Genomic DNA, 14,175 nt, shown 5'->3' with positions numbered 1-14,175 from the left:
CGCTCGCAACCCACCACCTCCCCGTTCGCCTCCAGCTTGCCTCCGATTCGCCTCCTGTCTCACTTATGACGGGGGTGCTTACAGAGATCTTACCAAATGCTGGCAGCCCAGCCTATTTGGTGTGATCCAGCAGGGCACTTCATGACCCCGGCCAGCGATCTTGCCCAACATGCTATCTACGGATAAATATAATCGCTACTTAAATTGCAATATTCTCATAGCTCAGGTCCAGTCTGGTCCCCTTATTCGCGCCGCAATTATCCGTCGTCTGGCATCTTGCCTGGCCTCCGCAGCAGGTCAGACACGATCTCACCTTAAGCTTCTCGGGTGCCCGCGGTCGTCACTCCGGGCTGACGCCTGCCAGCGCAGTTATCGCCCGGCGCGATCCCATGATGCACTTCACAGTCACGAGCGGTAATGCCAGCGCAGAGCCACCGTGCTCACGAGAAGCTCGTCAGGACCCTGACTAGTGACCTACACCAAGCACTCCCATATTTATTTATCTGGCAAATTTCGGATAGTGAAACTCTTGAACATGGAATACAAAACCAAACGAAAGTGAGCGCAATAAACTCCTCTGCCAGGAAGTGCTGTGAAATGCTGAGGACTTGGTGATGCTAGGTGTGATGGAACAGATCCTAGATCAGATCCTTGGCATATAAAGGGATTATTCACCCTTAAGCCCTTATTACAAATGCATGATGGCTTATGAAATAAACATGGTGCTATTGCTACAATATAATATCTCATTTCCAAAATGTAAAAAATTGCCCTTCAAACAAAGCATTCAGCTGAGTGAGAGCTGAGAAGATGAGGGAGGTGACAGATGAGGATCTGTCTGGTAATGAAGACCAGCAGGCCATTACAGCCCTGGTCTCATCTGACTCTTCCAATAACAATGTGCTGATGTCGAGGGAGACACCAATGAAATGAGAGCTTTTAATTCAATTTAGCATGATGCAACAGACAAATGGCTTTGACTGATGTGATTAAATTAGTCATAGGTAGGTGTGCATCAAGCCAGCTCAGTTTGATTGTGCAGTGCACAGAATTGTCAGAAGCACAGAGCTATCAAACATATTGTCCAAATGTCTGAAGCACCCAGAGTCTGACTTTTAAATGAGACCACAGACTCACACAATTGTTTGCCACTGTTACCTCAAAGCATAGAATAATCCAGGCACACAATGTCAAACAACTTTTCTGTGCACTCAATGAATTGACTCAGCCAATGGGCGTATAGGTTTATACTGCATCTAAACACTGATGTAAATAGAGATGGATGGATCTGAAACACTAGTGAGAGATAGCTTATTTTTAGCACAGAGCTCCCCCTGCTGGTGTCTGAGTAACAGTGTAACAAGCAGCCAAGCCAGAATAAAATAATTTCCTCAGTGCAGTGTGTAAATTGTGTAGGGCTCATGAGTTGGAGTTGGTTTCAGTTGGAGTTTCAATTTCAGTTGGAGTTGGCTAGCAACAGTGGAATAGAATTATAAACAGGATAAGCGAGATAACGGCCTTCGAGGTGACCTGTTTGATGGAAATAATATCTTGGCGGAGGCAAAGCCCCCACCTCACCATCATTTCCATCGAACAGGTCACCTCGTCGGCCGTTACCCCTTACTTAATGGCCACCCCATCAGCCAATCAGAGAAGAGACTCCCATTGTTAAGGGAGACAATGTTGTATTAAAGAGGCAGTGAGCAAATCATATCAACTTAAAGTAATTTACAGATGAAAGACAACAATGAAAAACTGAAAATGTCTTATTTTATTTTAAAAGCAAACAATGGCCTTCTCAGAGCACTTGAGTGAACAATACAATGTTCAGCACACCACTCTTTGCGTCGATCCACACTTCGTAGCTCAACCTCCAATCCACATCGTTGACATGACACTTAATTGACTTGTTTATGAAAATGTGAGTAGAACTGAGCATGTTTGACACCATTTTTAAAGAAGTTGGCATCCCAATAAGTTTATATTAGACTGAATTATAGCTAGCCTAGCATTGCCCATTGAATTGAACGAGACTGGCACTTCCCCTCCCTCTACCTTTATGTAGGAGTATAACACCTCCTTGGTAAATATCTTCTCAAAATCAATTATAGGCAGCTGAGCTGTTCTTCACCATCAAGACCCATTAATCACCTGAAGATATGAAGCCCAAGAAATAATACCATGAAAAGCCATTACGCCATAAACCTCTGTTGCAGGCATGTGATGAACAATTACATGTACAATGTACAAGTGTGCACCACCGAGTAATTACATGTACATGTACATGTACAAGTGTGCACCACCGAGTAATTCTTGAGATTTGTCCCATTTAAGTAAGGCGGGACAAAAATCACCACTGGCTGGCATGAAACTGTTCTGAAAGCTAATGGGAGTGACATGGAGCTTTATTGATTTTCATAAGAGGTCTTCTTTTGATAAACCATGGGAGAGCCATATATTCTTCTATGTGCTTAAAAAAATCACAATAGAAAGGTGTCTTCTATCTCTTGATGCCTTAATGGTACAAGGGCCATTATATCTACAGGTAAACTCTCTCTCTCTCTCTCTACCTTTCTCTGTGTGACTGAGTGAGTGTGTGTGTGTGTGTGTGTGTGTGTGTGTGTGTGTGTGTATTGGTGGCAGTTCAAACAGACAGTAAAACACACTTCAATGTTGAGTGTAGAAAAGAGATCAAAACATAATGAGCACAGGGAGAGCACAAAAGGAGTGGTTTCCACGAGGTCACAGAGACCTCATTAGTTGACGCCTGAAAGGGAGGATGGTTCCACGTCACAACAGGGTGGACTCAAACCATAAATTCAAAGGACTGAAACAGCTTTAATGGTTTTTAGAGAACTTCACCTTGCCATCTTTTTATGGAGGAGAAACAACATTTATGGAACACACTGAAATGTCACAGTTGGATTTCAGAAAAGCACTTAGGAGACTATGGATTGTGAATGTTTTATTATCTCAGTTTATAACATAGTGCTCCACATTGAAATTAAGTTTCTGAATACAGCAAACACAAATGATTGTGGTAGGCTACTGATCATTTAAAAAGTATGCCTAGATTCAATAACAAAAACTTTAGCATGAACATTAAATGTAAACCGAAAATATGCAGTAACTGATATAGATATAGTAAATATGGGATGTATAACATCAGAGCAACACAAATCAAAGAGCAAACCAACATATGACACCTGAAGCAGGAACTGTATCAATAAGCTTTCATGAATCATGTTTCTTGCAAACATCTCTGCTGTCATAGATATGGATACAGTATATAGTTAGGTTAAAGACATTATAATAAAATCCCCCTCTTGTAGAAATCTACCTCATACTTTTGTAGAAAACAATGTTAATGTAACATAATAAATCATCATTGGTAAAGCTGAGTATAGTAACGGCTAAATGATGGTGCTTTTGCATACAGGAGGCTGTATAGACGATCGACTAGAAGAAAGCTATGAAAGAGAGGAAGATAAACGCAATGGAAGGACAGCACCAAAGCACACATATCATGTAAACCCAATTATGTAATCAATGTACTCAAATCTGTGTGTTCAGTTCAACAACTGCACATCATTGGCTCCCTGCTCTTTGGCCTACCTCTGCCTCTATTCCTCTCACTGACAGCCATGCTGGCTGGCACATAAGGCCTATCCAGGCAGACAGCTTCTGTGTTTGGGTTTCTTCATTACAGCTCCCTGTCCAGACTGCCCCCATCCCAGTCCTGTCAGATGCACTCATGTCCCAGACTGAGTCATTAGAGCCAGGAGAGGGGGGACTGATCGCTGACAGGGTGGCAATTCTGCTCTGGGTTTATTTTGAAACTTGAATGTACATAAACACACAGCTGTATTTTAATTAGTCTGTCACCTGGCCAAGAAAAGCAGCTCCCAAGTGTGCCAGCTCGCGCGAACCTGCTGAAGGAACAAGAGCCTCTTTTAGCTTTCCTTTCCCTCTCAGCTCTGCAAACACGCATGGGTGAAGAACCAGGGTGAGATGCAATGAGAGAGCAAGTGTGAAGGGAGTATGGGAGGAAAAATGCCAGTGAAAGGAAACAAAAACACAGGCAGAGACAGACTGAGAGTGAGAAAGAGCTATAGACGGATAAAGAGAGCATGAGCATGTGTGTGTCTGTGTGTGTGTGTGTGTGTGTGTGTGTGTGTGTGTGTGTGAAAGAGAGAGAGAGAGAGAGAGAGAGAGATAAAAAGCACTAGTAGTTGAGATTTGTGGTAAGAGATGTGTTTTCAGAGGTGAGAACAAATGCTCTCTGTTCCTGAGACTGCCAGACAATACTAAAAGAAAATGTTAAAGATCACCACCATGCAACACAATCTTTAATTCATTATTCAGCCTATCTGTATCTCTATCTTATCCCCAGTGTTTTGAAACCATGGCTTCACAAGAAGCTATTAGGCAGTGGGCCTAACCATCAGTTACTATCTAAATGCAATTACAGCAACAGCAGCCTTGTGGCGCATGATCAATCAATCAATATTAATAATCAATCAATCAGCTTTGTGTGTGTATATGAAATGGAGTTCACATGATTCAGTGCAATATAGAGTACATTTGTGAGGCAAAGAAGCCTGAACACTCAACAATGGCCATTTAATTGAACACATTTACATGAATACATGATGATGACTTTACCATGAACTTAACCGTACCATATTTGGCCCATATAAGACAGAGGGAGGGACAGTATCTTAGGCAGGCATCACTGGCCCAACACACGCCTCAGCCCAAACTCTTCCTCCCCCTCACTGCCATGTTGTCCCCCCACACCTCCATGCTCCTCACACACAGGCCTCACTCGGCTCCCCTGCGCCCCCCCGCGCTCCCCTCACAGGCCCAGGCATGTGTTGAGCTCCAGCAGGCTGAGTGCGGCGTCTCTGTCCTGGTCGCAGTACTGGGTGAACTTCTTGGCGCAGCGTCTTGGTTTGAGTGTCCTTCGCAGGTACTGGCGCAGGGGACGGGCCTCGCGCTCGCTCAGCACCCCGTCACCGTCCACGTCCAGCTGCAGGAAGTGCCACTGGAGGGCGCTGTCCGGCGCAGTGGGCCCTGGTGCGGCGGGGGACACGGGGTCAGACGCAGGGCCGAGAGGGGACTCCGTTCTGCTCTCCTCCACCACCCTGAGACACATGACAGAGGCGGAGCTTATTCAGTAGAGAAGATGAGGGCATTCATCTAGCACCTCTACTTAGGACTGAATGACTGAAGCCTTCACATTCTGTAGCAGCCAGTAGATACGCACAAACACTAGGCCTCAAAACACTACATGTCACACGCCTTGGCAGTGTCCTCATTATCAAAACTGGATGACAAGCTTACAAGTTTAAATCACATCTGTGATGAAGATCACAAGTTACAGCAATATTTCCGCATGTCTCTGTCATCAGGTTCTCTTTCTAAAAAAGGAGGATAGAAGGATGCAGAATTCATCAGTATTCAAGAATATCATGTGAACATCACGACGGTCAATTCAACCTTCGGTATGGAGCTCTGTAACATGGCTGTGTAATCGACTTTTCCTTTGAATTCAAATATTGGCTTCACCACCACGCCGCCGTCACCAGCACCTTTTATCCCCTTTTATGTAGAGGAGGATATTAAGCAGCCGCAATGACACCGTGTCAGCCAGAGAGCACTATTCCCACCACATGTACTGTACAGCAGGCCCACGGCAAAGGCACTCATTTAGGGCTCAGTCACTGGGTCTTTGAGTTGCTTCCACTTGATACAGTTGGGAGAAGACTCACTAATCATCTTCTTGTGTGAGTTATAGGAGTCTTGGGAAACAAGACAGTCTATATTTATGAACAGCAAGGGGGAGACATATTGAAAAAATAGCTCCACAGGAGTCCTGGCACTCTGCCAAGACGAAATGCAATAATGAAGTGTCTGTGTGAATAATGCAATAGCTGGGCACTAGGCCCATAGCACCAGAGCCAAATAGCAGCGGATGGACACGTTGTTTAACACAACCATCTCACCAGAACTCTCCAGACTAGGCACGAGGAAACTGGGTGTCATGTGTTAAGAGGGAAGTGGGAACAATGGCTCCAGTCTGATTGAAATTCAGGACAAACTGTATGCCTATGTCAGAAATACAGAGATCACTTAATGTATCAATGAATGAATAAAATAGACAGACTAAAAGAGACTACCGGTAATTATTGGATTCAAAATGGATCCATCTCAAGATAAGAATATGAAATGTTGTCATGTTTATAATGGTAATCCGATAAATCATTCCTAACGCCACAAGAGTATTGTCCTACTGTGGCAGAGAATGTGGATGAGAGTGAGAGAGCAGCAGTGTGGATGTCTAACCTCTCTGCAGGTACCAGTCCTGCCTGCTGGGCCTGAAGCTGCAGGGCTCTGACCAGACTCTGGAGAAACACAGCCTTACGAGAACCTGGGCAACCTGCACACACACACACACACACACACGCGCGCACACACGCGCACACACGTGCACACAAATACAACTACTGTAAGCAAAGGCCACCAGAGAGGGGAGAATGAATTACTATGGCATTTGAAGGGGTAATGTTATTACAGGTGCAGCCATAAATTTTATAAGCCAACAGCCCACTAAATCTGTTTCATGTCAGACAGTTTGTTTTCTTTTGTCATAATCATAAAACTGAGACTAAGAGATTATGAGAGTCTTTGTGTGTGTGTGTGTGTGTGTGTGTGTGTGTGTGTGTGTGTGTGTGTGTGTGTTGGGGGTGTTGGGGGTGTGAGATATTTAAAGATATCCTGAGGGCTCTGGGTGTGTTTGTTGAGGTGGGGGTTGTTGTGGCAGTGGCCTGCTGACCTGGCAGAGGTCTGTCCCTGTAGGTGTTGGTTGTGTGGCTGGACCGAGGCTCCTCAGGACTGCAGTCTGGCAACCGATTTCTAGGGGAAAAGGAGAGAGAAATAAAGGCTGGTGTGTGTATGTGTGTGGTATACACTTGAGCGCTTCACTGCCAGCCTCCACTTCAGCCCTCCACTGGCATCAATCATCAAGCCCTTCAATACATCTCTCTCTCTCTCTCTCCCTCCCTCTCTCCCTCCCTCTCTCCCTATTTCTCTCACACACACAAACACACACACACACACACACACACACACACACACACACACACACACACACACACACACATAAAATATGTATATGTATATCATTTTCTTTCTCCCAATCTCTTCAGCTGTTGTGGCAGGTGTGTGTTGCCCACTGCTGCTGCTGGCTCTACCTGGTGGAGGTGCCAGGAAGTGGGCGGCCGGTGTCCACCCGCACGCACCAGCAGTAGCCTGTGGCAGTGTGGCACTGGATGGGGCTGTAGCGGCCGTCCGTGGAGCACTCTGGAATAAAGCGCTCCTCCTGCCACATGGACCGCACCTCTGCCACCAGCGCCATTCGCTCTCGTTCACATGTCTTTGGCTCTGCATGGACAAAATGCCAGTTTTCAGTCATCATTACACATCAATCCTTTTAGGAAAAATGATTCACATTTCTTAGAGAATAAATACAGCTAAATGAGAGGGTGAGTCTTAATTCTCCAAATGTGCAGATATTACTAGTATCAATGAGGTTTGTTTCAGCCGGGTAATCATATGCAAAGCACTTGTGGAAGAAATCTGGTAATATTGCTTTGCCATCAGAAAGTCCCTATTATATTTCAATGGGTTTAAGATTCAGAACAGGACGTGGGTGGGTGTGTGTGTGTGTGTGTGTATGTGTGTGTGGGTGTGGGTGTACTGTATATGGTAATGTTATGCTCAATGCCGAATGTTGATGTGTATGATGAGGCTGCTCTCACCTGTGGGTCGTTTAGCTGAGCGATTGCCTTTTGGGTCAGAGTTTAGTTGAATGGTCACCCAGAAAGGAGGGGCAGTGATGCCTGCATTTGGAGGTGGGAAAACAAATAAAGGCCTCATGCACATACATATTTTTCTGTTGAATACATTTTCCATTTGATTCCATTTCCTGTTTGTCTACCTGCTATGGATGGGCTGTGCAGCCTCTCAGGGTCAGGGGTCAGCCGCCACTGACTAGCATCTGCGCAGGGACACAAAGGGCCAGACACAAAACTAATGAGTTTACAGTTTAATTAGTAAGTGTGAACAGTGCAGAAGTGAAAGAGTCAGTGTGAGCAGAAAGCACAGTTCAGTGATTGCAACACGGCCAATATGTTCCATTATAGTCAACTTCAACAGGAAACGGTAGCTACTGTATGCATCTCACCTCTCTGCTCTGACTCTGAATCATCTTCCTGAACAGACTCAATGAGATGACCTACAATACAAAAGACATAGGAGAACATAAAGAACAGCAGTATCCTTTAAAAGAAGTCATTCATGTTATTGCTAGTACAGAGGCCTCTCAGTGTTACAAGCACATCTGGTATGTTTTAAGATGCTGTCATTACACAACATTTACAGACCTGCCAACCTGGAAGAGATAGTGAGTACACATTTAAGCTCATCTTGGTCTACATGTGTACAGCCAAATATTTTATATATTTATTAATGTCAGATATCTAAATTTGAGCTGCGCATGTAACTGAAAATAAGGACTGAACCTTTGCAGTGGTACATTATACTGTAAGATATGTACATCTTTGCCTGGACTGTTTTCCATTTTTGTGTTTGACCCCCTTAACAGGGTTTCTGCAGACTGAAAAGCATATGTGGGTGTTATGGGGCTGGTTATTATCTACCACCTTTCACAGATCCACTAACAAACATAGTTCCGCAACCTAGTGACTTCTTTCTCACCGTTCCTTTCACCGTTCACCGTATTTATCCTTTTATTTTCTTATAAAGCACTTATGAATGCCGTCAGAGTATGAAAAATGCTAAATAAATAAGTAAATAATCTAGTAAATATATGGATATGAGGACAATTACTGTACATAATCAAAAGAGTCAAGAGAGACAATGAGAGTCAAGAGAGACAATGATTCGAAAGATTGTGGGTATCATATCTGCTTATACGTCATAATGGAATGATATGTCACCACCTCGAGAGCAGAATTCGGAGGGGCTACAGCCGTAGCTGCTCAAAGTCTTGCATCAAACCATTCTGTTTAGGATCCCAAAAATGGTTAGGCAACATCATGATGCCATAGAACATAGGACAGGGTAAACTAGACATTTTGTTCACTCTTTCTTGAGCTTGTGTAGAAATTGGAAGGGTTAAGATTTTTTGATGATTTGATGTTCAGAACTTTGATTTCTAGCGATCTAATTTTACGTTGGTTCTGTTGATTCTTATAGCCTGCTGCCTGGCAGCACGGCAGGATGAGCACGATTCAGGTAAAGCAATTAAGAGACGTGTCAAAAATACAGACTGGAGGAACTAAAGAGAGAATTGGAGGCTTTGGGGTTTAACGTTGATGAAGACATGGATGGAAACAAAAAGAAAAACAAAAACACCAAAAAGGAACCACAAAAACTCCTAATCAAGGAGCTGAATCAGGTTGACCACGGCAGAACTAGACTGGAAAAGAGGGCTTTTGGACAAAGAGTTAGGAGAACAGAGGGAAGATGATGGAAAGCCCTGAATGGCAGAGGGGCTAAAATGTGAAAGCTGTGCTCAACAGTCTCCTAGATAAAGTGGACTCGGCTCTGGGTGAGAAGTTCTTGTGTAAAAAGTATGCTTGCATCACCAGAACTGACTTGAGCTCGGAGCAAGAAGTGGGCTGTAACAACAACACGTTGCAGTTATATAGCGCTTTTCTCAACACAAAGCGCTTCACAGGGAAGGGGGAACCTCACCAACCACCACCAATGTGTAGCACCCACCTGGGTGATGCACGGCAGTCATTATGTGCCAGAATGCTCGCTATACACCAGCATGAAGTGGAGAGTGAGGGAATGAATGAGCCAATTACACTGGGGGATGATTGGGGGACCAGACGAGCCAGGATACCAGGAAATCCCTTACTCACTGGGTCATTGGGGTCAACCTTTTTGGCCAGAGGGAAGAGTGGCACCTACTGATCACCCACCAACACCACTTCCAGCAGCAACCCAGTTTTCTAAGGAGGTCTCCCATCCAAGTACTAACCAGGCCCACACCTGTTGGTGTCAGCAGACATCCGTTGGTCTGTCTGCTGGCACCAGAAAGTAAGCTCACATTTAAAACATCAAAATGGTTCAGCATTGAATTGCAGTTATGTTATTATGTTTAATAATTATAATTATGTTTAGCTTCAGATTAAGGACCACAAGAAAACATAGAAAAGGACAGACTATTGATGCCAGAGGCTCTGGACAGGAAGGAGGAGGCTGAGTGGGAAGCCCATATCTGTTATCCATTGAGTTCCACAGATAACCACAAAGGCTCGGTCCCCAGCAGGAGGTTTCAGGTGGCAAGACACAGCAGTAGACGGCTGACCATGTGAAGGATTGACAAGGACTTAATCATCACCACCATCAATAAAACCAGTGCTGCATCATCCACCATCGTCCAGGTAGATGAACTTATACAGCATAGTCACTGTAGGTCATCACTCGTCAGTGTCAAAGACATGAGGAAGTGGTAAATCACATGACATTTTTGCCTTTTTCTTGCTTGCATGTAAATTCATTAAGCAGCACGGTGCAAAAATGAAGGATATTTGGTGTGTCTCAGTAAAGTTGTCCCTAGAATCCTAATTACCTTCCTGGGCAGTGTCTTACCAGTGCAGTTGGGTTTGTGAAGCAGGACAGAGGTTCCGCTGACAGGCTTTCCATCTGAAGTGGAGCACCAGCAGTAGCCTGTTTGGTTGTGACACTGCACCTAAAGAGCAAGGGGAGAAGGTTAAGGGAAGAAGGCAGAAACAGACTGCAAGCTTTGCTGTAAGTATTGTATTGTAAGTATTGCTATATTACACCAGCTGCTAAATTACGTCAGGTTACACAAAATGTGGATGTGTGTCAGACCATATCTTATCATGGACATAATGACCTGTGTTTTAATTCTTTCAAGTATTTGACCTTCTTGAGAGTTTAATACTTCTGTCACACAATCAGTTCATTAATCTTCTGTCTCAGTGCTTAGCTGGTCCATCTGTACATTCTTATCACAGAGGGGCAATAGAAGAGGTGAGCACTTGCTGGCTGATGCAACACACGTCATGCCACAAATTCAGGATCACAAAATGGAAGAGATTAGCTTCAGGCTCTTATCTTATAGAAGGGAGGTGAATTTCACTATACTGCAAACTATATGACACTTGAAACTTGTAATTTCGAGTAAATTACCAGTACAAAATGGGAAACATAAAATGCAAACGAAACTTTTATTTAGAAACAGTTGTGGTCAGAGGAAACAGCTGGCGGGAGTCATACTTGATGACAACTGACAGTTGGAATGGTTTAACAGTCAAATAATTGAGTAGTTTAAGACTTTTCTCACAGCCAATCAGATTGCTTGATTCCAACAGCCAATCAGATTGCAGGATTCTGGGAGCCCATCAGATTGCAGGATTCTAGGAGCCAATCAATCTTATCGCTAATCTTATCCGGTTAGGACAAGGTAGGGCCTAGCCTATTTGCTGCAGGTGGCCACTGATCTATAAAGAATACCTGGATAGACTATCTCATTGTTGCTGACCCATCAACAATGAAGCCAATGGAACTGTCCCGAGTGGTCCCATAATGGCTTCCATTGTTGCAGAACGGCAACATTCTTGGCGGCGTGGTGTTCCAATTCCATTGTTGCAGAACGGCAACATTCTTTTACTGTCTTTTACTGTCTATGCATTCCTATGGCAAGTGGTCACATAATGGCCGCCGCCAATGAGGCTTCAGAATTTTGACGTAGATGCTCTATCCAGGTATTCTTTATAGATCAGTGGTGCAGGTGGCCTGAACACCTGGCAGGATTCTAATTGCTTAATGGCCTGATTGTGATGTCATGAAGGGCAATATTAAATTTATGGGGGAGATTTTAATCATTTTTAATTTATAATTTAAAAAGTATAAAAGTTATTAAGTCGAAAAGTCATACCAAGCTGGTCCATAAGAAGACCTATGTTACAAATTTTGAATGAAGTTTCTAAGTTAAACAGTGTGCGAAAAATAGCGTACGGAAAAAGTGGTGAGCGGTAAGCCTAGGAAGAACAGTGCAGTGCATTTTCATGCACTGTAATAATGTTAATACTGTACCTGCATGAAGCTTCCATCTACATTGCATTCTGGGACAAAGAGAGCTACAGCGTCAGTATGAATGCTGGACTCCATGGCCTGCGAGCGTGCCAGCTGACATTTGGACCTGTATGGATCTGTGAAGAGATACACGTGCATAACACATCAGGCCAATTTGATAAAAACAAAAGCTGCTCTATGTTTTTGCATTCATACTCCTAAGGTGATCTATAATGTTACCATGAATTACATCACATATCTGGTGACAACTTCTACTTTATAATCTGTATCTGATAACTGTAATCAGGCTGGGACACATACAGCATCAGGCTCTCCAAGAGAACAGGGGAAGCTGTTTTGGCTTTAGACCCAGTTGGATCCTATGAAGTCAGTCACTGACCCATGCAGTGGGCTCGTGGTGCAGTCTTCAGCTGAGTGTTGATGCACTGGGCTCTCTGGAACGCACAAAGGGATTTGTACAGACGCCCATTGCTGCCACATACAGATCGGTGGCGCCCCCTAGTGCAGTCCAGTACACATCCTCGTGGCCACATGTTCTCTGTGATCAGGAACTGTGGTGGGACACACAATATGCCTGTGTTATAGGAGTTGTTGAATGAGACTGTATTCAGGACACATTCCCAAAGGTTGAGAGCATCCTGACTGTAGAAGAGACTGAATTATGTACAGGATAGGGTGGGAGCTGTACATGTCAGAGACTCTGAATTGGACATGAGCAAATTAATTTGGATGTGAATAGTCAGGATAGAGGAGGCGAGGACAGAAACTTTTCATGGTAAGGAAGGAAAGTTAGTCAGTTTCCTTGTGCAATTTTGTTCAATCCCTTGAGGATTATAAAAACAACATATTTTTGGAAAGCTTATAGGATGAAGAATCAGATTTTTTTTACTCCAAATTTGGTAATATGGCAGCCTTCTAAAGGATTCTAATTTTTAGGATTCTAAAAATGGCAATCTTTAAATACTAATCTCACATCTCCAAGGTAACCTAGGAATGAATGTTCAGCAGTCAAATTGTCAGGTTGGGTGGCAAGAAATCAGATGGAACTAATGTAATAGATGTAGATGACCCATGTTTGGGTTGTTGCTTTACAGTAGCTTTTACTGCCAAATCACTGCCCCAATGTGTTTTTTTTGGTGGTGTGGTGTTGAGTGAAGGGTTGCCGGTAGGGGGAAATTAAGATGTGGAAGTGCTGAACCCGGAAAGCAAATGAACACATGGGATGCCTTAATGAAATGGTGAGTGTCATGAGTGTCACCATGAGCCTTAACACTATAATCCCACAGCCAAAGGTTTTCACATGGGTTTTCTTAACATTTCAGAGTTATGTCTAGAGATCAGTAGAATTTGGAGTTGTATGTTAAGTTATATTTTGAGATTGACCATACTTTGTTCCCACCATGAGTGTGTTCGGTACAACGTATCAGTGGTTCCATGTCATGTGTTTCCCTCCACAATGAATGCTTCTAAACACATATTCTCAGTACACCTGCACCTATAGGCAGATTAGATTACTGCAGGCACCATTTACCTGAGTAAAGCCTGAGCTACCCATGTGGGCCCTACATCCGCAAAGTGCCTATCATCAGCCCATCTGGACTAATCTGGGTTAAACCATGCGCGCACACACACACACACACACACACACACACACACACACACACACACACATACACACACACACACACACACACACACACACACACACACACACACACACACACACACACACACACACACACACACACACACACACACACACACACACACACACACAGTTAGAAGGGTAGGGGATGGAATAGAAGATGGAGACAAATTGTCAAGCTTGATTTATTTTTGTGGAAAGAATGTGCAGGACCAAGCAGTAGCAGCAGAAAATGCACTTTTACAAAAGATCTCTGACTGGGAGAAATGCATTTTAATTCAGATTTACTTTCATTTGAACTTTAAGGCAAGGAAGCCCAAAGTTAGCTTATGGCGTTTTTAGTGTAAAAGTGCACCCCTTTCCACATCCAA

The 14,175-nt window shown here is 43.8% G+C and overlaps 1 protein-coding gene across 1 annotated transcript; it reads right to left on the bottom strand.

The window, feature by feature from the left end:
* Window positions 1-4,858: 4,858 nt before the first annotated feature.
* Window positions 4,859-13,714, bottom strand: LOC134100014 (SPARC-related modular calcium-binding protein 1-like). Its single transcript, XM_062553065.1, has 11 exons — window positions 13,691-13,714; window positions 12,539-12,710; window positions 12,160-12,275; window positions 10,690-10,789; window positions 8,249-8,299; window positions 8,003-8,062; window positions 7,824-7,904; window positions 7,257-7,446; window positions 6,839-6,918; window positions 6,349-6,442; window positions 4,859-5,147 (listed from the first exon to the last, which is right to left on the bottom strand). Exons 1-11 carry the CDS (start codon window positions 13,712-13,714, stop codon window positions 4,859-4,861), a joined length of 1,257 nt encoding a protein of 418 aa, XP_062409049.1.
* Between the last annotated feature and the right edge of the window lie 461 nt (window positions 13,715-14,175).

Source organism: Sardina pilchardus, chromosome 13 (genome assembly GCF_963854185.1).
Source record: "Sardina pilchardus chromosome 13, fSarPil1.1, whole genome shotgun sequence".
Classification (NCBI taxonomy): Eukaryota; Metazoa; Chordata; class Actinopteri; order Clupeiformes; family Clupeidae; genus Sardina; species Sardina pilchardus.
This window is presented reverse-complemented; position numbering and strand designations above follow the sequence as displayed.